This window comes from Erpetoichthys calabaricus, chromosome 9 (genome assembly GCF_900747795.2).
Source record: "Erpetoichthys calabaricus chromosome 9, fErpCal1.3, whole genome shotgun sequence".
Classification (NCBI taxonomy): domain Eukaryota; kingdom Metazoa; phylum Chordata; class Cladistia; order Polypteriformes; family Polypteridae; genus Erpetoichthys; species Erpetoichthys calabaricus.
This window is the reverse complement of record NC_041402.2, coordinates 38,912,538-38,940,339: the sequence shown is the minus strand read 5'-3', so window position 1 is coordinate 38,940,339 and position 27,802 is coordinate 38,912,538. Positions and strand designations below refer to the sequence as shown.

General features: G+C 39.7%; 1 protein-coding gene across 2 annotated transcripts in view; it reads left to right on the top strand.

Moving 5' to 3' along the window:
* Positions 1-5,537: 5,537 nt before the first annotated feature.
* dpep2 (dipeptidase 2) overlaps positions 5,538-27,802 on the top strand; it is a 68,831-nt gene continuing 46,566 nt past the window's right edge. Inside the window, exons 1-4 of one of the 2 annotated variants that reach the window (XM_028809325.2) lie at positions 5,538-5,663; positions 10,623-10,723; positions 11,338-11,495; positions 12,456-12,582. In XM_028809325.2, coding sequence (XP_028665158.1) covers positions 11,359-11,495; positions 12,456-12,582 — 264 coding nt within the window. In that variant the 5' untranslated portion in view covers positions 5,538-5,663; positions 10,623-10,723; positions 11,338-11,358. The remainder of the gene's footprint in view (positions 5,664-10,622; positions 10,724-11,337; positions 11,496-12,455; positions 12,583-27,802) is intronic. The other variant, XM_051932154.1, reaches the window with a different exon arrangement.

Sequence of the window (27,802 nt, the reverse complement as noted above, 5' to 3'; positions counted from 1 at the left end):
CTGCCTTAATCGTTTTACCATGAAAAGATGCCAATGAAAGAAGAGAAGAAGTGGGCCGCTAGGGTGGAGAAAACAAGTGCTGCTCAGGAAGCAGCAAGCGCATCAACCTCTGAGCAAACGAATGCTAAACATACAGAGAAAGAAAGAGGATGAAAACTAGGAATGCTCAGGTCAAGTGTATTCACTGCATGTTATCGTGCAGTGCACCGTTACTGGTCTGAAAATAAAGAAAGGTGAAGTCTCAGTAAGGTTGATCTACTCAGGTCACAAGAACATTTTGACAGTTTTCTTAGAAAAAACAAAATCAACAGTTTTGGAAATGTGTGCTGTGGCAGAAGGAGAGCATCAACAAGCCATGGAGTTAAGTAATGAGTTTAATTAACAACAAGAATTGGCATCTCATTAAGAAACTGGAGTGAAATTGGTGGGAGTTTGACGCCTCGATTTAGCTCAAGTCTCATTTCTGTTTGGCTGTCATTTAATGAAAAAAAAAAAGAATCAATTCAGAGGACCGAATCCTTAAAAACAGGGCTAGTACAATGAAAGGAAAATAAGTTAATTACCAGTGAAAACTGGTCACTGATTAGGAAAAGGGTTCGAATGAAAACCTGTAGACACTGCGGCCCTCCAGGACTGGAGTTCGACACCCCTGGGGTCCTCAATCACGGTCCTGGAGGGCCGCAGTGGCTGCAGGTTTTTGCTCCAACCCAATTGCTTAATAAGAAGCACTAATTGCTCAAGTAACACTTCTGCTTCACTTTAGTTGTTTTGCTCATTAAGATTATGAACCCTTATTGCTTATTTTAGTCTTAAACAGCTGTAGTCTTGGTTTGAATTGCTCCTAATTAGCAATAACTTGCAAATGACAAAAGAGACCAGCATTTCTCCTTTTACCTTGTTACCATTTACACCTGTGTGTATTCATCAGGCACTATTGGGTTTAATTAAATACTTGGAAGGAAAGTGAAGAGAAAAAAGTGAAGGACTGAGAATTACTCCTCCGTTTTAGCCATCAAATCATTTGGATGATATTCTTAGAAAAGGAAAGAAAATCAAGGATATGAGAATGACCTGACATAGCAGAGTTAAAGCACTAACAAGCCATGAAATTAAACTAGTGGCAAGTATTACTTTCTAATTAAGCAAGCGGGTAAGAACAAAAACCTGCAGCCACTGCGGACCTCCAGGACTGTGGTTGAGGACCCCTGGTTTAGAGGATGGATAGATCAACGGATACTATAATGCGTCCTGCCCAAAGCATCTCTCACTTGGATGTTGCCGATCCTTTAAACACATAGAGAAATATGTTATGCGATTTCAATTACTGATATGTTTGTTGTTTTAAATTTAGCTTGAGAGAGAGAGTGCCAGGCATTTATGCTTAGCTGTATACACATGGTCATGGCAGTCACACGTCACACATACCACTGTGAGAAAGTACTTAAACAACAAAAATCTGACATCTGCCTCTTTGATATAGCAAATAAATATCAGAAAAAGCTCCCAACTTTCAAATCAGTTAAACCTTTCAGCCCTGACATCCTATTACTAGTACAGAACTTAAATATGTAGCCATTTTGGTAAAGCACAGGTACGTTTGCAGCCTTTGGAACTTGGCATGCTACTTATTAGCACAGACTGGACAGACTGGCATACAGTCCGCAAAACACGGAAGTTAAAATGGACGCCTCTGTGCTGTGCGCACCACATAGTAACTAGCTCCACTTTCAGTTTTATTTCCTCAAGAAGTTTGAAGTATTTGGCAGCTATTGAATAATAACAGTGATAATTATTTTTTTCATTTTTGAGCTTCCTAGACACCCCAAAGGTAAAATATCTCACAAAATAATTTTTCTCATAAAAACAGAAAATCCAGGGCCAAAAGGGTTAATTTAGTTGCACCCAAATATCACACTATTGCTTACCTTTGTATTTTAAAGTAAGAAAGTGCATATTTTGATGAAGACAAACATAGAAAAGCATTGTTTTCTTCCATTTAAATAGCGTTAACAGCATTTGTGTACTTTTTCGTAATTGCAAAGTTTTAAACGTGTTAATGTAAATGGGACTACTTCTAGTAAATTTGTATTACGAACAATTGACCTTATTTAACATGGGATGTGATGTAACTTGAGACTGTAAAAGGTACAATTATTTTTAATGGTTTGCCTGCCCTCGCTGTAGTGTGACTTTATAATATCCAAGAATTTTTTAGGACCATAATTAATGAAAAAACACTAAAAAAGCTGCGTCAGTTCTTTTGGGGTCTAAGTGGAGATATAAGTGTTTAAAATTATGAAGGAAATGAGAAAGATGACTAACAGGATCACTTTAAGAAGGAATACACTTAAGTGAGGACACTGAGACACAGGTGGAAGAGGACATTACATTAAATTTGAACATTTTATGCAATGTTACAGACTGCATGAAGAACATGGTGTTAGTTAGGAAGCATTAGGTGGACCTGAATGGTCGGTTTTGTCAAAATACTTACTTACATGAAAGTCAGTTGAAAACAAGTTTACCAAATATGACAAATGAAGCACTCAGCTAATACGTGATGCCTTAAGGTCATCCGTCAGTCACTAACAGGACTGCTGTGGGAACGCAATGAGTTCTAATGAGCTCTCACTGGCCAGTGCACATTTACTTTCTGTAACCTGCATGTCCTTCTCAAGGATGTGAACTGAACACCAGGCTGCGTTTGATGTCCATCTATCTCAGGGTGCAGATGTGCCACTCTACACTGGCAGTCTAATGTTTCCAGGTGACATACCTTTGGGGAGAACACATGGAATACTTTTTTGTTATTTACTATCTTGATTGTTTCAAAATAGCAACATCATAGCACATTTTATAAGTAAATAGTCAGATGCAGTTAAATAGGAGTGCTTTGTCTGATAGTAAGGTGGAAAATTCTTGTAGAGCCCACTCCTGTCCTGGATTTGAGCTGCTTTCAGGATGTAATGCTGTGTTAAAACTTAAAAATCAATCAACTTTATCCATTTTTCTAATTTGTTTTCCTGGTATGAAGCAGTGGAGGATCAAGGTCAGCCCCAAGACCAATATGTGCAAGGCAGAAACCTGTCCTGGATGGGACACCAGTGTACCCCAGTGCACTGTAACATACACACCAACACCTGGCTCAGAAAGGCCCAGTGTAGGGCTGCCAAAGAACCTGACAGCATGGCAGTGGATTGAGATAGATAGATAGATAGATAGATAGATAGATAGATAGATAGATAGATAGATAGATAGATAGATAGATAGATAGATAGATAGACTTTATTAATCCCAAGGGGAAATTCACATACTCCAGCAGCACCTTACTGATACAAAAAACAATATTAAATTAAAGATTGATAATAATGCAGGTAAAAACAGACAATACCTTTATATAATGTTAACGTTTACCCACCCCAAACCCCCAGCCCGGTTGAAATTGAAGAGTTGAATAGTTTGGGGGAGGAACGATCTTCTCAGTCTGTCAGTGGAGCAGGACAGTGACAGCAGATACTGTTATCGAACAATAGGATTAACTCTCAGGCTCCCACCACCACATCCTTGATGATAAGTTATACAAATGGGGAGTTCTGTAGCATGGAGTGTCAAGTCGATTTCCACACTCTTGAACAGAGGACTTTTTTTTCTTGAAGAATGGCGCAGTGTTCCAGGACACACAATACAGGACTTGTATGACAGCACTGCATGAAAGACTGAAGCTATTCTGAAGGCAAAGGCTGTCCCGACTCCTTATTAGGCCCTTGATATTAATGTACAGTTAGATATTTTTGTCTGGTAGCTACAGCAGCAACCAAACTATTTGAATCGGTCTTTTTTGACATAGCAAACCCCCCTGAGCAGCAAATGCAACTGAACACCAGAACACAATGAGTGTAACTGTCCTTCAGGTCACTGCTCTGTTTCTGTAGCTAATCAGTTTGCTCTATGCTCCATGCCCATATTTCTTCTGTTTCTTATTCACGTCACTGGTCGTGTTTTCGTTAATGCAGTGTTTCTCAACCTTTAAGTATTTGCGACCTGAGTTTTCATAACAGTTTTAATTGTGCCCCCGTAACGTTTTTTTTGAAAGGAGCCCACTAATACCAATTTGTTCTTTTTAAATTAATGATATATCATAGATGCATATTTTATTATACCTACTTAACTTTTATCGACATTTATCTAACTCTATATTTTTCTAGTATCAGAATGTAGTTTAAGTTAATTTGTTTTGGTTTCAATAGATGTATTTTTCATATTTTCGATTCTTGTTTTCTTTTTTTCACATCTTCGCGCCCCCCTTTTTGTTACTTCGAGCCCCCCGGGAGGGTCCGCCCCCCGCCCCACAGATTGAGAACCAATGAGTTAAAGCTTAAGATCTGTTTACTCGATCAAGCTTTGAATTATCTTTCGTTTTCTTGAACCTTTTATTCTACACCGTTCCTTTTTTGTTGTATTAATACGCTTTTTGTGATTGTGATCAGTACGCATTTTTACAGTTGTTTAAGTGGGGTTTGAAATAATATCTATGAAGAAGATAGTGAGCCTCGCGGAGCCCCCGAAATTGGGCGGTGTGCCAGTTTTAATGACTGATATGGTCGCCGCAACACCCCCTTGCCACCTGAAGTGTATCACTGTATATGACTAAGCCTGCTAGACAGCCTTCTCTGTGTCTCATCAGGCTAGTCACTGTGAATTACTGCCACTTTGCAATAGACTGTCTGTTCTCTGTGTCTCTAATAGATAGATAGATAGATAGATAGATAGATAGATAGATAGATAGATAGATAGATAGATAGATAGATAGATACTTTATTAATCCCAGGGGGAAATTCACATACTCCAGCAGCAAAAAATATTAAATTAAAGAGTAATAAAAAATGCAGGTAAAAAACAGACAATAACTTGAATAATGTTCAACGTTTACCCCCTCTGGTGGAATTGAAGAGTCGCATAGTTTGGGGGAGGAATGATCTTCTCAGTCTGTCAGTGGAGCAGGACAGTGACAGCAGTCTGTCGCTGAAACTGCTCCTCTGTCTGGAGATGACACTGTTTAATGGATGTAGTGGATTCTCCATAATTGATAGGAGCCTGCTGAGTGCCCGTTGCTCTGCTACGGATGTCAAATATTACAAATATTACAAACATGTACTCATAGCAATCTACCTTTGCAGATCCCCCCTATTGCGAGAAGGGGCTAGCTGCAGCTTGCAATACTGTACCTATGACATACTGTAGATCAGGTAATGCCCACAACGTCAGTCACAAAACGCCCTTTGACTCAGATAACCCTCCTACAACCCTAATCTTAACCATAGTGTAATGTGGCCCTAATGTTAATCATAGTCTAATGTGATGGGTGTTACGTTAATGAAGTTGAGGGTGTTTCGTGATATTGGGGCATTACATGACTGACCTCGTAGGTACTGCAGTCTGCACTCTTTTGGGAGATATTGCAGCGGTACCGTATAATCAAAGAATGTCCAGCAGATGGCAGTAAAGTGCAGATAGTAACAACTTTAACTACTTGCTATGCCTGCAAGTGTTATCAGTGCACTTGTTTGTGTCCTATTTTACAGGGAGGAGTTAAGAGTGTTAAAAACTCTGGCTAAAGACAAATGAGCTAAACTGACTAGGAGCTTCTACGGACTCCGATTAAAGTAAGTGAGAACTGTGTTTTGCTTTGCTTTGCAGACTTTTGGCTTCGTATTACAGTATATCGTGCCAGATTTCGGGCGACTGTCCGGTGGTTTGCATTTAGGTGTACCGCTCGCTGTCCCGCTTGTCCTGATGTTATTGTATCGCACTGACAAAGGGAGTCGATAAAAACTAGCTGACGGAGCTTTTCTTTTCCATCTTTTCCATACACTGTACTACTGAGCTGAAACGTTTGTGTCGTTTCCAGTTACCTGTGACTGAACTAGACATTGTACATGAAGAATGGGTGCGGAGAATTTTTACAAAACAGCTTCAAATTATAACACTTTTTCAGTCACAACAAATGATTTTCCAGAGCTTCAGCCCCGAGGTTGCGTTTTCAATTTTTAAAATCCGTTTCCAGAAACCTGGAGAAGATGACACCGAAGCGCTCAAGCTGTCGACCAGGACCGAAGCGGTCTTTGGAGATGAGAATAAGCGCCGGCGCCCAATGCCATCTGACCTGACAGAGTATTAAATGACATTAGATAAGATATACTTAATCAGTCTCCAGGGGGAACATTGAAATGTATACCGCAAAAAATAAAAATAAAAAACTCAGAATACACAGGTAGAAACGCATTGTACAATATAATACTGTAGCGACCTCTGCGTCAGGTTCGAAAATGATAAAAAAAAAAAACCAGACGGACGAAGTAAAGCTCACAAAAGTTTACCTGAACGGTAAAGAAGAAAAAACCACAGAGTTGTAACAGCAAAAGAAAAAGAACTTCTTTGCGGTCCTGAGAGACACCTTTAAAGAAAAACAAAAACAGAAAAAGAAGAAAACGCCGCCTTCGTAACCCATAACACAACCTTCTAGCCCCTTCTCCAACGAACCTCTCGACCCTCCTCCTGTACCCCCTTACCGCATCAATCATACCTCCGATGCCAGTCCCCCTTGCTGTACTCGGCCCTCCCTCAATTGGACCCAACAGTCACTCCAAAAAGGGGCTTCAACCTGGCAGGGACGCTACAATACAATAGAATAGAATAAATCGCATACATATACAGTACGCACAAACACACACACAGATTATATATATATATATATATATATATATATATATATATATATATATATATAAAACAGATTACTATTATTTTGGGTGGCATATACAGCTTCACACATACCAAAGACTAGGTTAATTGGGAGCTCTAAACTGGACTACTGATTTATTTATTTGTTCTTTATTTAGCTCTATACAATTTCTTGTATTAGGAATTTGTTATTTTTCACTTACCCCTTGGGGTCAGAGCACAGGGTCAGTCATTGTAAAACACCCCTGGAGCAATTGCAGGTTAAGGGCCTTGCTCAAGGGCCCAGCAGAGTAAGATAGATAGATAGATAGATCTTTATTGTCATTGTCACTTTTACAAAGCAGATTTGAACCATCAACCTTCTGGATACCAGTATAGATCCTTAGCCTCAGAGCCACCATTGTGATTGCCATGATTGTGATTGTTTTTGTGTGTGTGTACTCTGCACTGCAGTGAAACCTTATCTATTTCTGATTTCTAGCTTGGGTCCATTCTACCCTATGGCCCTAAATTAGGTACACAAGTTAAAAAATGGTTGGGTTATTAATAATCATCCACACTCATTCCAGACCACAGTCAGTTTCGCATGTTTTACACTGTGTCACAAAAGCATATCTCTTAGAGGAGGAACATCTAAAATTCTGGTTGACACATTCTGATCCAAAAGTAGGGCACAGAGAGTTGCATTCAGCCCCTTTCCTGATTATTCAGTTTGTGGGACTACAGGCTCCACTACCTTAATTATAATTCTTACCTAATCATGTACTATTCAGGTACAGTTTCATCCATAAATACATACATAAACTAACATGGTTCTCTTTGTGTTTATGATAAAATAGCATACATCAGAGGTTTTCAAGTTCAGCTCTGGGCTCCCTACTGCGGCTGCAGGTTTTTGTTCCAGCCAGTTTTGCAGTCAAAGAGTAATCTTACCTCTATATAGTTTAACTAGATGGTCTTATGTTGTCCTGTTCTTCTTAATTCAGGAAGTGAAAATTAATATTTGTTAGAAACTACAAATTCTTCTATTTTTTCATTCCTTTAAAGGCTTAACTGTCTTTTTTGTATTCCTATTAATTCAGTTTTTTTTAAACTGTAACAGCATGCAATGCTCATCAAACACAAAAGAACATCATATCACAAATATTGTGATGTGTAAATTAACACTAGCTCTATCTATCTATCTATCTATCTATCTATCTATCTATCTATCTATCTATCTATCTATCTATCTATCTATCTATCTATCTATCTATCTATCTATCTATCTATCTATCTAGGTAAAGCCTTTACTGACTCATCACTAATTCTCCCACTTTCCATATAGGTGGGAAGCTAGGTTTCATGTCCTATTGCAACACCCAAGGGTGTACCCCCTAAACTGTATATATAGATAGGGGAAACCCTCCTCACTACTTCTGCAACTTCCAATATACGTAGGAAGCCCAAATTTCCCAATGCTCATCCATTACACTGTACTTATAAACGTTAAGTATGTTTCATTTAGTGTCATGCTTTGTAACAAACTTTCGAAAATAATGTCTTCTTTTTGGCGTTTCTCTCAATTATGCCGTAAGGAACTTTCGAAACTGACCTCTCCTTTTATCGGATTCATTCCTTATTTCCGTTAACAGATGATTTATTTCACGGCAGAGATGCACAAGGTCTGTCCCCGGTCCCCCTTCCTTTTTCCGCACGGCCGCTGTCCATGCACCTACCACGTGGTTGGCTCCCTGCCTAAAAATGTGCATTTCTCATACACAACTTTTACAATCATAAATTAAACTCTTTACAATCATCAAATTCACTCCCAATACTAAAATAAGCCTATGACAATTACATTGACAATCATCCATCCATTTTCCAACCCGCTGAATCCGAACACAGGGTCACGGGGGTCTGCTGGAGCCAATCCCAGCCAACACAGGGCACAAGGCAGGAAACAATCCCGGGCAGGGTGTCAACCCACCACAGGACACACACAAACACACCCACACACCAAGCATACACTAGGGCCAATTTAGAATCGCCAATCCGCCTAACCTGCATGTCTGTGGACTGTGGGAGGAAACCGGAGCGCCCGGAGGAAACCCACGCAGGGAGGACCTGGGAAGCGAACCCAGGTCCCCAGGTCTCCCAACTGCGAGGCAGCAGCGCTACCCACTGCGCCACCGTGCCACCTGACAATCATGTTACGTTATTTTTTAAAATTTCCTTTTCTTTTTCATAACTTTTTTAACACACTAGCGAGTATTTTGCTAGTATATAACTAAATGATAAACCTAAGAAAGTTTCTAAACTATATGTCAAAGCACAACAACCAGTAGTCTCGTATCTAAGGGACAAGACAATCAAGAAAAGGAAAGAGCATGAGGATAAGTCCAAGCAAAATCAACAAGGGACTAAACCATGTACTGTATTTGAATATTTCAGCAGGGATGTCCCCACAGAAGTAAACAGAAATAATTGTGTGAAGTGCATTCCAGGTATTATGAGGTGCTGCTCTGAAAACTCAACAGAGAAATGGGCCAGAGTCCCATAGATCTGGGCTTACAGATGGCTACAATGTATTACATTTGCATTACTATTCCCAACTATATATACAGTATATCTAACATGTATCGCCTTGTAGAACAATATGGTTGTATCTATCATAAGGTGCTCTTCCTATCCATTTATGCCAGTGCTTCCCAAACTCGATCCTGGGGAGCCACTGTGGCTGTAGGTTTTTGTTCCAACCAGATTCACAGTCGGTGATAATAATCGATAACAACTGATCTCATTTAATTAGCTGCTCTTTTTTACTCTTCTCTTGTTCTGCATTCAAAATAACACACCAGTATGGTCTTTACATTTATAAGACATTAGAAATATTTCTGTTTTTCTCTAAAGCTGTAAATGCGTAACTCTCTTTTGTTGTTTTCCTGTTATTTTCCCCTTTTCCTGTGTAGTTTGCTCCCTTCATTATACCCTAACAGTGAGAATTAACAACCAGCAGAGCAGACACCCAGGGGGATGAAAGCAGCAACAACTTCAGTGTCAGACCCGCTAATTAGTGAATAATCAATTAAATAACCAGAACACCTGCAAAAGCAGATGGAAAATTATGTTGAAAATACTGTTAACGACTTAAACAAATCTACATATTCCCCATATAACTGCTTATTACATTTTAATAAAAATCTACCAGACTTAAGTTTGTAATCTCTACATTGACTCCAAAACACAGAAACTGGGAACTAATGACTCACTTAACTAGGCTAAGAGTCCAAAGAAAAACGCAAGTTGGTTGGAACAAAAACCTGCAGCCACAGGGGGTCCCCAGGGTCGAGTTTGGGAAGCACTGATCTATATAACAATAGTGCTTTTTGTATCTGTAGAATGGGACAATAGATAAACAGTAACATACTCCTCAAGAGAAATGTGGCGTGATACACTCCCTACAAAGTAATTACATCATGCTTTGTATTTTCCACCCGTGTTTCCTCAGTCCTTTTTATGTCGGAGTATCCACATGCTGATACACCACATTTCACATGAGACTTTGATCCATGTGACACACGCGCACCAACTGTAGTGCTGACAATCAGAGTGTAGAGTTATTTTCTCCTTGGTTCATGAGTATCTCAAATGCTTTTTGATTAATTGTTTGCTCTTCTCTGTTAGCAGCCAGTTCTTACCAGCACAATTTTTTCCTTCTCCACTGTCTTTCCTTAACGTCTCCTTCACTCCTTTTCGTATACTCCTTTCTTTTAGGACACCTTGTTTTCTGCACATTCACTCTTGTATCATACAGTATATTCTCCATTTCTTTTTTATGGAGCGTTATGTGTTTTTTCAACTTCCTCCACTTTGACCTCTTCTTGTTGTCTTGTGGTTAGGAGCTGTGCCAGCCCACTGTGAAATGCTTCAGAGGCAGGTGCATTTGGCCTGAACTCTCCATTGGTGCACATCAGGATCCTGAATATATCTGGTCATTGGGGTACGCTGTCTTTTGTGTTGCATAGTTTTACAGTTGTATATTGTAGTGGTTATCGCTGTCTGTGTGCAATTTCTCAGTGCTCTTTGTATTTCCTTTTCATTTTTCAAGTCATAATTATCACATGATCAGTAAAAATGGACAACATTTAACTAAACATGTAACTTCTAAAGATGACTACATGTCCCAGCAAAGGGGGCAAATGCTTAAGGAGTGAGCCATTTCCTGATTTAGAACCTAAGCAGTTTTACAAATGTGAGTTCATTCAGTCATTAAGCTCATCCAGATGGCTAATAGCCAGGTTGTCCAGGTATCTTTTGATGAACTGTCTGGGTCTTACCTTCAACCACATGCTGGTTTAATTCTTTGAATCACAACAGTGTTTTTTGGTGATCACATTTTTACTAAGTTGAACAAATGTAAAAAAATTACAACTAGTTCAGAAGGGTTTGTGTTTTAACGTCAGATGTTTCTTTTGATTAATTGCAAATAATCCCCATTCCATACATTTAAGGTTACATGTTGTAAAACAATAACATGTGGTTATGTCTGAAGAGTGGAGCGGGGAATAATTTTTCCATAGAATGGTGTTGTTATTGGTGTCTTTGTGATTTCAGGTGATTTGCCCAAAGTATAGCATGACCTGCACCCTTATGGGCGAAGCTGTCCAAGGTATCACCATGTGCTTCCTGCTCCTGCTGTTCCCTTCACCCTCTGTAGGCAGCCTGAAAGAGAGAGCATTGCGCCTTATGGCTGAGGAACGTGTAATCGATGGGTATGTGACCACAGAGAGGAAAACATGTTGGGTGGGCTTACCTGAACCTGCTGCCTGTGCTGGCAGCTTGTTAGCCTAAATAGCTTCAAGTAGTTCCTTTTCTCCCAGTATATTATTCAAGTAAGGCAACCATTGTGACACATTGGTTAGCCAGTATCCCGCCCGGACTCCAGGGTCTGTATCCCAGTTGCACATTCTTCTCTTTGGCTTCTTTTTCAGCTATTACAATTTTCTTCCCAAATCTTAAAACTGCTGTTAAGTTGATTGGTGACTCTAAAATGACCCAATGTGGGTGGCTGCAAGAGGTGGACTTACACCTTTGTATAAGCTCCAGTTCCCACATCTCTGTACTGCATCAAATGGGTTCAGAAAGGTTTGGATGAATATTAATAAAGTACTTTTTTATATATCTGTTTTTATCAAGTCAGTCAGCCATTAAGACTGATAGTCGCGAAGAAGCTAAAGAGAAAGTGTAAAATCCCAGGCAATTCTCTGTCATTGTGGAGCTTTTCGTGACTTTGAATTCTCCTTGTTTGTTTGTGTGTGTGTGTGTGTGTGTATAATGAGGTGGACTCGTCCTGCTTTCTGAGACTGAGCCTACTATGTACCCAGTGCTGCAGGAAAGCTCTTTATGACCATGAAAAACAATGAGCAGAAAAGAAGATGCCATGCTTTGTATGACTAAGACAAGATGGTCACTAAGGAGATGGTATTAATGCATCTATAATGAAAAGAGTACTCTGTCCTTGCCAAAAATTGGTGTTTGCTAGACCTTGGTCTGTATGTGCTGGCTACCTAGCCATTTCCTACAGAATGATAGCTTTTTAAGGGAATGTGACAGACTGGCAATATTATTTGCAGTGTCATCATTCTGTAATCTTTCAGGTTGCCATGTCTCACTGTTTATTATCAGTATACCACAGAATGTTGAAACTCTCCAAACCTTTTCTGCTATTTTAGACACAATGACCTTCCTCTACAGCTGAGAAAACAGTTTGGTAATATGCTCAGCAAAATTGACCTACGCAGCCTCCCCAGCACTCTTACTGACATAACACGAATGGACCAGGGTTATCTGGGTACACAGGTAAATATTATTTCCCTTGCATGTACTTCCCCTTTCCTGTGGCTGGACAAAAGCTGCTTGTCTACATTGATAAACCTGAAGCAGCTTATTTTACTTTTAAATACATTTAAAAAGTCCTGTAGCAAATATTATGTAACAAGCATGGATTCTGTAAATATTGAATATAAGGTACATGAGGTGGACAAAATAATAGAAATACTTAATCTAACATATAGGCCAATCTTGAATGCTGCCATGGCTTGTGTTGTGGGATATTTCACTGTTCCTTTGGAGGTATGAAACAGGTGGAAATTCACTTCACACTCTGCACTCCAGAACCTCTCATAAAGGCTCATGATGTTTTTAGCTCTGATGATTGGGCAGGCCATGGAAGGACTTTGAGCTAATTCTATTGTACATGAAACTACGGTGAAATTAGTGAGTACAGAGTCATCTTATCCTTAAATTATGAAACATGTTGAGGCAATATATACTGGAAAATGTATCGTATTCTTGGGCTATTATACAGCCATGCAGAGCAGTCATTGGACCTAATGATTTCCCTGACATATTTAACGGCTGGCATCAGATAGTGTCAGTTGAAGGCATCCTTTGGCTTTCTCCAAATATAACCCAATCTGGATGGATGAAATTGGATGAAAGATGACTCAAGAGACCTAACTAATTTTGTTCTACTGATGTGTGAACCAGATTTGTGCTTCTTATTGCAGTTTTTCTCTCTATGTGCACTGGCTGTGTATACAAGTGGTTTCAGAATGGCCATAAATACTGTCTTTGTGAAGTTTACAGTCTGCAGTTTTTGTAAGGCTGGGTCACAGAGGTGCTAACCCAGTTAGGTGCTAATTTTTGAATCTGTTTGTGGCTTTTAGCAACTGTCCTATGAAGCATCTATCTATGATGGTGAGGCTCGACTTATGACCACTGTTTGCAGATGCTGTCTGTCTGTGTGTGGCGTATGCTGTCATTTTTTCTGAGACTTTACCCCGACACATAAATTAACTCTGCAGTTGTTTTGACTGATGTAACGACAATTTGCCCTGTTTTGAACTCTGCCAGTCACTTCATACTGAATTGAAAGCTGTCATATCAAGCCATTAATTGACCATCCTTCTTTAACAGCTGACATAATACTGCTAGGTGGCAATCAGCCTAGCATGACTCAACGTTTTCAGCTGCATTTGCAATTTAGTTACTTAACACAAATATATGCACAGTTTGTTAAAAATGTAAAGCTTTTCCATATTTGAGTCTGATCAGGTCAGAGCACATTGTCTTGCATTTTCCTATCCAACACCCTGTTTGTATACAATTTCACAGAAATTAACTTTCCATCTTACATTTCTCTCAGTGAAGTGGGTGTTGTGTTCTCCCTGGAGCCTAATCATATCACATCTCCATATCCTGTAGTTTTCCATCTGCCTCTTTTGACCTTTTAAACCTCATCATTATGTACTCCAGTTTTCCTATAAAAGACTATCCAGTTCTCTTAAATCCTACATTTTTGCTTAATTGATATAATTAAAATCGTAATCTGTTTGTCTGCTTGTTTGCTCACCAATCATGTAGAAATGGCTAAACTGATGTTACCAAACTTTTGCATATGCATTGCCTTTGCTTCAACTTAAAATATATGCTATTACTGCAGAGGAACTGGATAAACCTCTGGCACTATCAGAATTACTGAGATGCTATAAACTAACTTCAGAGTGGGAAAGCAGCAGGCCCTGATGGCTACCCTAACGAATTTTATAAGAAATTCTCAACTCAGCTAGCTCCCCTTCTATTAGCAACATTTACAGAAGCTAGAGAAACAAAAATTGTATCTCAAACTTTTCGCCAAGCATTAATTGTGAATTTCCCATCGGGATTAATAAAGTATCTATCTATCTATCTATCTATCTATCTATCTATTGTGAATTTCCCATTGGGATTAATAAAGTATCTATCTATCTATCTATCTATCTATCTATCTATCTATCTATCTATCTATCTATCTATCTATCTATCTATCTATCTATCTATCTATCTATCTATCTAATTACTGTCTTTCCTGAACAAAATAAGGACGTATTACAATGTGCATCATACCAACCAATTTCACTTCTGAATAATGATGTTAAGATACTCTCCAATGTCCTAGCTAGAAGGATGGAGAAAGTGCTGCCTTCGGTAATATCTCAAGACCAAACTGGATTTATTAAAGGCAGACACTTAGCTTCCAATCTTTGACATCTGTTTAATGTAATATATTCACGCACAAAGTCAAACACCCCGGAGATATTATTATCGTTGGATGCAGGAAAAGCATTTGATATGGTCGAATGGAACTACCTTTTCACTACATTGGAGAAATTTGGGTTTGGGCCAAACATTTGTGCATGGATCAATCTATTGTATACCAATCAAGAAGCTTCAGTTTGTATTAACACCATTAATTCACAATATAGTAGAACCTCGGTTTGCGAGTAACTTGGTTTACGAGTGCTTTGCAAGAGGTAAAATTTTTAATAAGGTCTTGCAATACGAATAGTATGTATACGCTTTGTCCGCTGAGCATCATGTGATCACAACTTAGCTGATGGTTCTTCTCTCTCTCGCTGCGGGATTGTGGGCAATCGTCTGCTATTCTCCGTCTTGGCGTGCCTCACTCATCTAGTCAACATCCGTATGCGTGTATACTGTTTACTACAGCATTGATTTTTTTGTGTGTGTGCGCGCGTGCTGTGACGTGTGAGTCCCCGTCTTGCACCCCAAAACACAAAGCTGAGTCTCAGTACTTTAGCAACACCAGCTTTATTCAGCTTGAAACAGCAACAGCGCGGTTATTTATTGTAGCGGGATCTGCCACTCTCCTATACACAGACACAGCAGTCAGGGAGGGTCGTGGCTAAGTAATACTGTGCCCTGCGCATTTATAATGTTCCTTGTATCACCCATCGACGACAGGCGCTTATAGCATGTCCGCAATTTTTTCGGCGAACTGATACAGCACTGGGAGACTGCGATTGCTTTTGGGACACTCTTCCACGTGTCGTCCCGTTGGGTGGAATCCCACAAGAGTTTAAAAACTCACTAGATAAAGTGCAGGTTAATTTGTTTTATGTATTTTTACTTAATATTTTGTATTAAGGGCGGCACGGTGGCGCAGTGGTAGCGCTGCTGCCTCGCAGTTAGGAGACCTGGGTTCCCTTCCCGGGTCCTCCCTGCGTGGAGTTTGCATGTTTTCCCCGTGTCTGCGTGGGTTTCCTCCGGGTACTCCGGTTTCCTCCCACAGTCCAAAGACATGCAGGTTAGGTATATTGGCGATTCTAAATTGGCGCTTGGTGTGTGGGTGTGTGTGTGTGTGTGTGTCCTGCGGTGGGCTGGCACCCTGCCTGGGATTGGTTCCCTGCCTTGCGCCCTGTGTTGGCTGGGATTTGCTCCAGCAGACCCCTGTGACCCTGTGTTCAGATTCAGTGGGTTGGAAAATGGATGGATGGCTTTTGTATTAATCATTTTTATATGAATAGTTTTGGGTTGTGAAACGAATCATCTGAGTTTCCGTTATTTCTTATGGGGAAATTTGCTTTGATACACGAGTGCTCTGGACTGCGAGCATATTTCCGGAATGAATTATGCTCGTAAACTGAGGTTCCACTGTACTTTAAACTAGAGCGTGGTACCAGGCAAGGATGCCCCTTGTCACCACTGCTTTTTGCATTCACCATTGAGCCACTGGCAGTTCACTGTCGAAATGCTTATGAGATAAAGGGGATTATCAGAGAAGGACTGGAACAGAAAGTTTCTCTATATGCAGATGATATGGTACTGTATATACAGTATCAGATCCACAAAATACTGTGCCTGCAGTCCTAACAGCTCTAATAGAATTTCAAAAGATTTCTGGTCTCAGAATCGAATTGAATAAAAGTGTGCTATTCCCAGTGAATTCTCAAGCACACAATATTAGATTGGACACCTTCCCTTTTATCATCGCAGATCAGTTTAAGTACCTAGTGGTAAACATCACAAGTAAACATAAAGCTCTTTATCAACAAAATTTTGCTGTCTGTATGGAAAAAGATTAAGCAAGACTTGCATAGATGGTCTACACTCCATCTCCAATTTAGCTGAAAGAATTAACATTGTTAAGATGAATATCCTTCCTAAGCTTCTCTTTTTATTTCAAAACATTCCAATATACCTCAGTAGATCATTTTTTAAGAAATGAGATTCAACCATAACCATATTTATTTGGAATTCAAAACATCCACTTATCCAAAGAGCGACCCTACAAAGACCTAAGGTGGAAGGCGGCATGGCTCTACCTAACTTTAAATTTTACTGCTGGGCAGCAAATATACAAGTTATAAAAACCTGGACGCAGACACAAATAGATGAACATACACAGGCTTGGTCCTCAATAGAAATAAAATCCTGCAGTACATATTTACACTCCTTGCTTTGCACCCCAATAAATACAAGTTATCACCAATATACTAACAACCCAGTTGTGCTTCACTCACTCAGAATATGGAACCAATGTAGGAAATATGTTAAGATAGAGAAGCTTTTATTTGTGGCACCACTGTACGAGACCCACCTTTTTCCACCCTCTCAAACATATGGAGTTTTTAATGTCTGGAAAACATTTGGGATTAAATCACTTAGAGATCTGTACATAGGCGTTTTCGCATCCTACGAACAATTACACTCCAAATTTAACTTTCCAGCAACACATTTCTTTCAATACCTTCAAATTAGAAATGTCGTTAAATTGAACCTGCCCAATTTTCCTCATCTCTCACCTACCTTTATGCTGGAAAAAATATTGATCAGTCTTGAGGACTCAGACAGCATTCCGTAATATATAAAACCATTTTACAGTCCCTCCCTTTCAAAGATCCAAGAGAAAAGTGGGAAAAGGATCTCTCACTCAACATGTCAGAAAAGGAATGGAAAGTAGCAATGCACAGAATTCACTCAGGCTCCATATGCGCAAAGCATAGAATTATTCAAGTCAAAACTATATATCGAGTGCATCTCTCTCGTTTAAAATTGTCCAAAATGTTTGCAGGGCAAGATCCAACCTGCAAACGCTGCAATCGAGTTCCAGCCTCACTGGGTCACATGTTTTGGGCCTGCACCAAATTAACATCATTCTGGACCAAAATCTTTAAATGGCTTTCAGACAGCCTTGGTGTCACAATCCTTCCTAACCCATTAATAGCTGTGTTTGGTGTTCTTCCAGATGGGCATAAATTGGAGAAGGACAAACAAACTGTAATTGCCTTTACTACACTATTGGCACATAGACTTATCTTGCTCAACTGGAAGAATCCTAACTGTCCTTTTCTAAGTCAGTGGGTAACTGATGTTATATATTATTTGAAACTGAAAATAATCAAATTTGCACATAGAGGATCTGTACAAAACTTTTTCAAAACCTGGCAGAATGTAATCAATAACATTTTAGAATAAGCATTTACATTGAGGAAGCAGGTTCTCTCCCCTGTTTTACTCCATTTATCTTTATTTATTTATTAATTTATCTATTTACTTATTTTTACTAGCTTAAAGTTTGAATCTGCTGGCCTAGCTCTCTTTCTCATGGGTAGGGGTTGATTTGTTTCGAACCTTTTTTTGTAAAACATGAGTTATTTGTAAGGAATGTTATTTGATTTAAATAAAATCAATAAAATAAAAAAATGCTATTTGGTGTATCAGGGAGAATGGGTTGTAATGGAAAAGAGAAACACAAAATCCTGTGGCAATGCAGGGACTATAATTCTCATGGCAGCTGGAGAGCACTGGGACTAATAGAGGAACACGTTTATCAGCTTGCACAAAGTTTTGTACCAGCCAAAGTGAGATCTCATCTAAGATTACAAGTACAGTGTTTTCTTCTTAACTGATTTGGACAATTTATTGTCTTACTCGGCTACAGCTTTTATTTAAAATTATATCATTTTGACCCTTCATGGATTGTGTTTAGCCATGATGAATTTTCAAAAGGCAACATTTATCCAATTATTTTAACTAGGTGGCTTTGCCCTCTGCTTGCTTCACTCACCCACCCCTCCCCCCACGGGGGCGCACTATGCTCCAGCCACTTCACGTCTCTGCTGCTCGCAATGTGGAATAAGGCGGAGGAGATGCGGTCTGATCAGCTGCTGTCTTTCTGCTGCTGCTGCCAAGCTGTGTGTTCTGTTTGTCGCGCTGTGCGTCGCTCATTTAAAAGCCTGTACAGCAGCTGTCCTTTTGTCTCACTGCCTTGTCTCGCGGGATGTCAAATTGTCTTCCAAGAAGATCACATATCATCTCCTTCCAAGAATTTTTTTTTATAATAGTGAGATATACAGTAGACCCTTTTCTGAGAAATACATGGGTCCAGAAGGATTGTGAAACACTTGAGGAGCAATGTGTGTTTTTTTTTTTCAAAAACCTTTAAAATTCCAAAACGTTGCGAAATCAGATGCAAAACAAAGTGCAGCATGAATTTCACAAATGATGCCAAAGGAAAACTCAACTGTTTAGCTCATCAGTACCTATTATTTTTGATGTTATATTATACACAAGGGGGCTCCGCCCCCTGTTCGCTTCGCTCGCCTACCCCCGGCGTTTTGAACCCGTGCCCGCTGGGCAGCCGTAGTTTCAGACGCGCGTTGTAGGAGCTTGCGTTGTTTTGAACCCGTGCTTGCCCTGCTTCTGCAGTTTCAGACGCGCGTTGTAGGCGTATATCCGTCAGTTGAGCTCGTTCGGTTTGAACCCGTGCCTGTTTTGCCTCCGCAGTTTCAGACGGTGGATAGGAAGTAAAGAACGCATTGTATGGTAAATCACAAAGATTTATTGGAATATCTCTTTATATACAATATTTGTAGTAAAGATGGTTTGTTGTCCTTGAATGAGTTTTCCTTGGTATTGGAGTATTTATAACTTTAACTTTAATGTCAGATGAACGCCGAACTCATGAGAAGGCTACATAAAGTTGTCCATGTCCAAATACGCGCTCAGAGAGGCATATGCCAACTTTGTCCATGGTCTGTGCTTGGGATTTGTTGATTGTCATGGCAAATGCAGGTTTACTGGGAAATTGGCGTCGCCCAAGTGTAAATGGCAATTGAAGGGCAGAACTTGTAAGGTCAATTTTAGGAATTAAAACAGTATTGTCAGTATGTGATCCTGTAAGTATTTTTGCTTCAATAACATTGTTTGTCATGGTGTTGATGACTAAACGTGTACCGTTGCATAAACCCTGTTTAGTATTAAGGTTTCTTAATATCATGACAATTGTTCCGATTTTAAGGTTAAGATTGTGTTGTGGTAATCCGGCTGAGTTAATAGTGTTCAGATATTGTAAAGGGAAATTAAGATGTTCAATGTCGTCTTCAGAATCAATTTTGTCAGTACTTAGAAAGAGGCGGCTTTCTCCAGGAAGTAATGCAATGACTTGGTTATTTATGTGATCAACATCAATATTCTTTGGACATAATATAGCCCATTGCGTTAACAGTGGTATCTGGTCTATTGTTTTGGAGGCGTGAGCGCAACTCCATTAGTTCTTCCTCGTTTAGCGTTAGTAATATGGATAATGGATTGCACTTACTGTTAATACGTAGCGTTTTCTGTGGTTGAATTGTTAAAAATGTATGACTGTAATGTGATGATTGACTTATGCTGTATAGTCTTCACGTGTGAGGATGACGAACTTTTAATACGGAGTGTTCGTTTATTCTTATTACCCATCAGGTGTTGTGCCTGTGTCTTGTGTGGTTGCACTGTTAATATTGTATCACTGTAATGTGATTCAAATATGTTGTGGAGTCCGTATTTGTGAGGTTTCTGTACTATATCGTGTTTTTGCTTGCGGGTTATTAGAGGTGCGTGGATCATGCATGTGTAGTGTGTTTGCGTACTATCTTGCGCTTTCCGTACTCCAATTGATTTGTGACCCTTTCTGGACTCCGTAGTCTGTCCCGTTTTACTCTGGGGTGGCGTATTATGTCGGGTTTGATTTGTGAACCTTTCTCGACTCCGTATTCTGTCCCGTTTTACACTGGGGTTGGGCGCTGACTCCTGTTGTTTGTATGGTTATGTCGTTCGTAGTCTCCATGGACTCTGTAGTCTGTGGGGGGGGTTTGTGTGGCACACCAAGCAGCACATTATTCCTAACTTTACTCAGCAGTAGTGCCACTCACAATATGGCGGCAACGCCAGCACCTTCCGTATTATGTTGGGTTTCACCATGCTGTGTAGGCGCATTTGCCTTTCGTACTTTCCCGCGCCTTCTGACGCGCGATGTAGGCGCCTGCACCTTCCGGGTCTGCCTCCGCTGTGTGGTGTGGACGTTTAACTGTCGTTGTTTACACCTTTATATTCTGTCCCTCGCTGTGCATGTGTTTCGTGCCTAGGTTTTTTTGAAGCTGTTGCATTCCAGTTTTCATCATCTGTAACCCGCTCTCCATGTGTTTGGCCCTGTTCTTTAACCTCTTTATGACGTTTTACTTTGTTTCATACTCTGTCTTTTATTTCTGACCTCGCTTTATCCTGCTTGTGGCATGTCAGACGGTTCGTAGTCTCTCCCGTTTCACTCTGGGGAGGGGGGCTTTGTGTGGCGCCTGCGCACTATGTCTCCTGCGTCCACGGGCAGGTCCCTGCGTCCATATCTGGTTTACCATTCTCGTTTAGTAATATGGATAACCAATGGAGTGAGATTTGGGCCACCATACAAGGTTGTTGACAGCCTTTTCTGTGTTGCTCAAATATGCAGATTACAATCTCATTACACTGGTACAAGTAACACCCCACAGCTCTGCTCAGTATAATGCATGTTTGCAAAATCAATGGATGGATTGTACATGTGACAATAACTCCAAAAATAAACTGATGTCATTACATTTGTTTTTTTTTTTAATAAGCAAAACATTTTTAACAAAAGCCAATGCTATCGTACACCTAAATCTAGTTACTAAGTGCAACAAAGATAAGCCATAACAAAACAGAAACAAACGCGATTTTGTTGCGCTTGACAAGTTACTGTTTAAAATATTGTAGAAAGGGAACGATGTAGGCCAGCATTAGTAACTTTTACTGTTTCTTGATGGTAGGCATGTATTTAGGTCCAATTTATGATGAGGCCCTTATAATTTTAGGCTTTCATACCAGTACATTGTTGTGATTTGTAGCAATTGTATATCAGTGTTGCATGACTCAATTTTGAATCATCTTTATAACATTATTGAATGCTGGTTCTATCTCCGATAATAATGTCTGTGAACACTGATCTTCTTGGCCTTTCACATTATAGATGGTTTGTGCGGTCTATGTACTCAGTTATTCAAGAAACTATTCAATTTGTTAATGTATGATTAAAAATCTATTCATGAAAACACAGTAAACAGGAATTATAAAGAAGTAGCATTCTTGGTTTCAAACCAGAAAGCAATTATAGCAATTAATGGAATCTAATCATATACAAAAACAATAAATTATGATAGATTGGACATTTGTATTTCAGCCAGCATTGACAAAAGGCTCAACATATAACAAAAATATTCATTTTGTTTCCTTATCCTATTACACAGTACAGATATACCCAGGCAATTTAGCTAGTTAATTTATGTTTCTTAAATCCCTCTTGTTAGGGACAGTGAGGCCCGAACCTCTCATGTTAGATTTTTGCCGGGTGAGTGTCCCTTGTCAGGCATAGCAAGCCTCCAGCCTTTTCCTTCCAGGAGCACAGCCGCCTCAGACATGAGTGATTTGTCCCACATTCTCAATGGTCTTACCCACAAGGATTCACCTGAATTTTGCAACTTCATTGTGAAGGTACCTTACTTGTCAGCACTTTACAGAAATCCAGTCAATACGCATTGTTATTTAACTTTACCTTTGTTACTTCCTAGTATTTTGAATTCTGTATCATTGCAGTCATTAAGCCTGCTTCTGTCAGACACCTGACAGTTCTATTAACTTGCCTAATTTTGTAAAATCGCAGTATCCTTTTGTGTAGTCTCTTTGATTTTGATTCTTTTTTGACTACAACATTTTGAAGATTTTTTTCAGTGAGACCCACCCTTGTAAAAATAAATCCTCACAATGCTTTAGCTAGCCCAAGTTTCCCCCTATACAGGTGCTGGTCATAAAATTAGAATATCATAACAAAGTTGATTTATTTCAGTAATTCCATTCAAAAAGTGAAACTTGTATATTAGATTCATTCATTACACACAGACTGATGTATTTCAAATGTTTATTTCTTTTAATGTTGATGATTATAACTGACAACTAATGAAAGTCCCAAATTAAGTATCTCAGAAAATTAGAATATTGTGAAAAGGTTCAATATTGAAGACACCTGGTGCCACACTCTAATCAGCTAATTAACTCAAAACACCTGCAAAAGCCTTTAAATGGTCTCTCAGTCTAGTTCTGTAGGCTACACAATCATGGGGAAGACTGCTGACTTGACAGTTGTCCAAAAGTCGACCATTGACACCTTGCACAAGGAGGGCAAGACACAAAAGGTCATTGCTAAAGAGGCTGGCTGTTCACAGAGCTCTGTGTCCAAGCACATTAATAGAGAGGTGAAGGGAAGGACAAGATGTGGTAGAAAAAAGTGTACAAGCAATAGGGATAACCGCACCCTGGAGAGGATTGTGAAACAAAACCCATTCAAAAATGTGGGGGAGATTCACAAAGAGTGGACTGCAGCTGGAGTCAGTGCTTCAAGAACCACCGCGCACAGACGTATGCAAGACATGGGTTTCAGCTGTCGCATTCCTCGTGTCAAGCCACTCTTGAACAAGAGACAGCGTCAGAAGCGTCTCACCTGCGCTAAAGACAAAAAGGACTGGACTGCTGCTATCTGATGAAAGTAAATTTTGCATTTCCTTTGGAAATCAAGGTCCCAGAGTCTGGAGGAAGAGAGGAGAGGCACAGAATCCACGTTGCGTGAGGTCCAGTGTAAAGTTTCCACAGTCAGTGATGGTTTGGGGTGCCATGTCATCTGCTGGTGTTGGTCCATTGTGTTTTCTGTGGTCCAAGGTCAACGCAGCCGTCTACCAGGAAGTTTTAGAGCACTTCATGCTTCCTGCTGCTGACGAACTTTATGGAGATGCAGATTTCATTTTCCAAGAGGACCTGGCACCTGCACACAGTGCCAAAGCTACCAGTACCTGGTTTAAGGACCATGGTGTCCCTGTTCTTGTTTGGCCAGCAAACTCGCCTGACCTTAACCCCATAGAAAATCTATGGGGTATTGTGAAGAGGAAGATGCAATACGCCAGACCCAACAATTCAGAAGAGCGGAAGGCCACTATCAGAGCAACATGGGCTCTCATAACACCTGAGCAGTGCCACAGACTGATCGACTCCATGCCACGCCGCATTGCTGCAGTAATCCAGGCCAAAGGAGCCCCAACTAAATATTGAGTGCTGTACATGCTCATACTTTTCATGTTCATACCTTTCAGTTGGCCAACATTTCTAAAAATCCTTTTTTTTGCATTGGTCTTAATTGATATTCTAATTTTCCGAGATACTGAATTTGGGACTTTCATTAGTTGTCAGTTATAATCATCAACATTAAAGGAAATAAATATTTGAAATACATCAGTCTGTGTGTAATGAATGAATCTAACATACAAGTTTCACTTTTTGAATGGAATTACTGAAATAAATCAACTTTGTCATGATATTCTAATTTTATGACCAGCACCTGTACTTCAGATATCTGTGAGTCATTCAGATTTGCCTAGTAAAATTTACAGTCCGCTCAGATGTTTGTGGCACTCACTCTGTATAAGACAACATCCAGGAAATGCAAATCCTGTTTTGGTTTTTCAGAATCCGACAGCTCCACGGAGGCTGTGAAGATTCCATAACTCCTAAAGAAAGGAGTGTGATTCGATCTTAAATCAGCATGTTTTGTTATCATTAGGAATGTTGTTGCCATTAGATTACTCAACATTCTTACAATTCATTTTTTTATAATATAACTTGATTTTTCCTAGATCTGCAGATACCCTGCGGTGGGCTGGCACCCTGCCCGGGGGTTGTTTCCTGCCTTGCGCCCTGTGTTGGCTGGGATTGGCTCCAGCAGACCCCCGTGACCTTGTAGTTAGGATATAGCGGGTTGGATAATGGATGGATGGACAGATCTGCAGGTTTCACAAAAAGGAACCCCAGATCTTGGCACCTTCAGTTTTTTGTTTTTTTTTTTGTTTTTAAACTTAATTTGTCAGTTGTTCTCCTTTAATATGTCACGCTGCATAATGTCAGCTACATCATTTTGCAGTCAGATTGCATGCAACAGTATAAATATTGTGCAGCATTAGTTCCTTAGTGTGCCTTCAACACAGCCTGAGGAGCACTCTATTAAAACATCCAGTGGTGCCCATCTCCTGCTAGTTTTTTTTTTTTTGGTTCATTTGCTTAAATTACTTCCAGATATGACACGCACACACGCACACACACACCCACGATCTCTGTAGAAATATTTTTCCCACGGCTAGCCAGTGATTAAGATTGTGATCTCTGAAATTGTATGATTCTGTAGTTGATCCTTTGGGCTGTGTATGGGGCCCTGGCTTTGTGGCACACCATAGACCAAGTATGTTTACACTGTAAAATGCATTGTGATGGTGTCCCTGTGAAAGGCGCTGTATTAGACATGGCTTAACTTACTGATTGACAAATGGGCTTATTGCCTGCTGTTAACGTCCCTAACAGCTGCTTACACTTTCATCAATTTCCCCATGTTCTCCAAGGCTTCATTAAGCTCCAACTTCCTTTCATAAGTGCTGCTAATGATTTGTTTAGTGACTACACTGGGAAGCAGCAGCCCAGCATGAAGTAGTTGAGTAAGTGTCGGTCAGGTGCTGAAATGTAGGCGGCTCACTGCCAACTTCAGATTTTTATTTCTATAAAATGACAAGAATGGGCCTTACAGCCACAACTAACAATTTTTTAGCACAGTTGGAGCCAATCTCTTTGTCTTTTTGTACTTGGTTTAAATTTTAGGGGTCTAGCACGAACTTTAGGCTCTCTGTAGTTCATGTAAGCGGTTTAGTAATTTTTATATTAAAATGCTATCTTCATATAGACTATTACATTATGACCCTTTGACAAAAGGGCAGGATATATGAAAAACATCAATAATGTGTTTTTCAGTGTAAAGATTCCATCAGAGTTATTTTCCTTTTCCTGTTTTTAAATGTTCAAACCATCATGTAATAATGGTTTCCCTATCTACTTTTCATTTAACTGAGTGAATTGTATGCTATAAAAATCACATTATTTTTGTCTTTTACACTTTAATGAGACTAGACCATTCCACCTAATATAGCTCATCAGTCCTACATCTTTTCCCTGCTAAATCCTCTGTTTTTATATGTGTTGTGATTCTTTAGTAATTTTCTATACAGTAATATGCATATTAATGCTGCTCAGGTGTATTGTCAAACTGGTGCTGCTGTTTGGTCATATTTCAGCTTTATATGTAGCACATTTACAAACACTTGCACATCTACTACCACGTCCACTTACTGTTTACATGATATAATATGAACAAGAAATAACTGAGTTATACGGAGTGGACAAAATAACAGAAACAACACCCGAATTAGAAGTTTAATAAATACAAATGCAACTGCAAAGGTGAGATATATTAGGCTGATAGCAAATTAGCTTGATGTGTCAGTGAAGAAAGAGTTTCGGACAATTAGAACGATAGATAGATAGATAGATAGATAGATAGATAGATAGATAGATAGATAGATAGATAGATACTTTATTAATCCCAAGGGGAAATTCACATACTCCAGCAGCAGCATACTGATAAAAAACAATATTAAATTAAAGAGTGATAAAAATGCAGGTAAAAAGAGACAATAACTTTGAATAATGTTAACATTTACCCCCCGGGTGGAATTGAAGAGTCACATAGTGTGGGGGAGGAACGATCTCCTCAGTCTGTCAGTGGAGCAGGATGGTGACAGCAGTCTGTCGCTGAAGCTGCTCCTCTGTCTGGAGATGATACTGTTTAGTGGATGCAGTGGATTCTCGCCTGTCACTCCGCCACAGATGTCAAACTTTCCAGCTCCATGCCTACAATAGAGCCTGCTCTATGGGAATATGGGAGCTTACAAGGCACCATGAGGTGACACAGTTCCAAAGAGTCCACATAGTCCCTGTCCAAGGTGCATCAGTCACACAAGCTGAAAAGTTTTACATGTACCAGGGGAACAGTCTCAAAAGATAATGACAATGTCAGCATTTGCCAAACTAACGAAACTGCTTTGGTCAAAAAAAAAACAATCACTTGCTGAAGGTCTGTACGTGGTCAGCCTTACAGTCGGGAAAAGAAAATGAAAAAAAAAAAGTTTTTCCTAAGAGACTCAGAGCTGGCTTGGCCTGGCAAAACAGCACTAACAATTGAACTGCAGCCCTGATGTCATACTGACTTCTCTTAATCCTTACCTTGAATCAACTGGATATCCTCCTAACCTGAACTATACTGCATCTCTCAAAGCAGACCTTAGTGAGATTGGTGGGGTATTTGGGTTGGGGGTTTAGTGGCTTTTATTCCAAGTCAGAACATCACATGATCAGAATCTAACACTTCTCTCCCTGGTCACATGCTCAGCTACACAAGTTGCAGACTCCCTACAACTTGTAGCATCTGCTGTCAGGCTGATTCACCCGTTGCTCTTAACAGGCCAGTTGCCCTTTCTTGAGCACCACAATTGCAATGGAAGAACATCATAATGAAGCCAATGGGCAGCAAACATGTCTATATACAAGATACACCAGCCATGCTACGTGCACACGGAGAACAAACCTGTGAGTACAAGAGCCCATTTTTCATTTTTATACAGTGACTGTGCCTTCCAACTCCTTTAATAAAAATCCTTTCCCAGAACTTTCTTTCAGAAGGCCTTAGTGAGCTCTTTTGATCTTGTTATGGTAATCACCAAGTTAAATGTCTGAGTTACTTTAAGTGAAACAGGTTCAGACAAGATCCTCTCTAATGACGTTCAGTTCTTTTGTACTGGATTCTAATTTGAGGTATTTGAGGTAGTGGCAAATGTAGGGCTGGACTAACCTTTTCCATGTGACTTGTTTATGTTATTTCTTCTTATACTGGGATGCTTTCATTCAGAGTTGCTTGGGAGTTTCTTTATTGTTTTTTTTATTTTTATTTTATGAATAACATTACAAACATCTAGCACAGTATCCC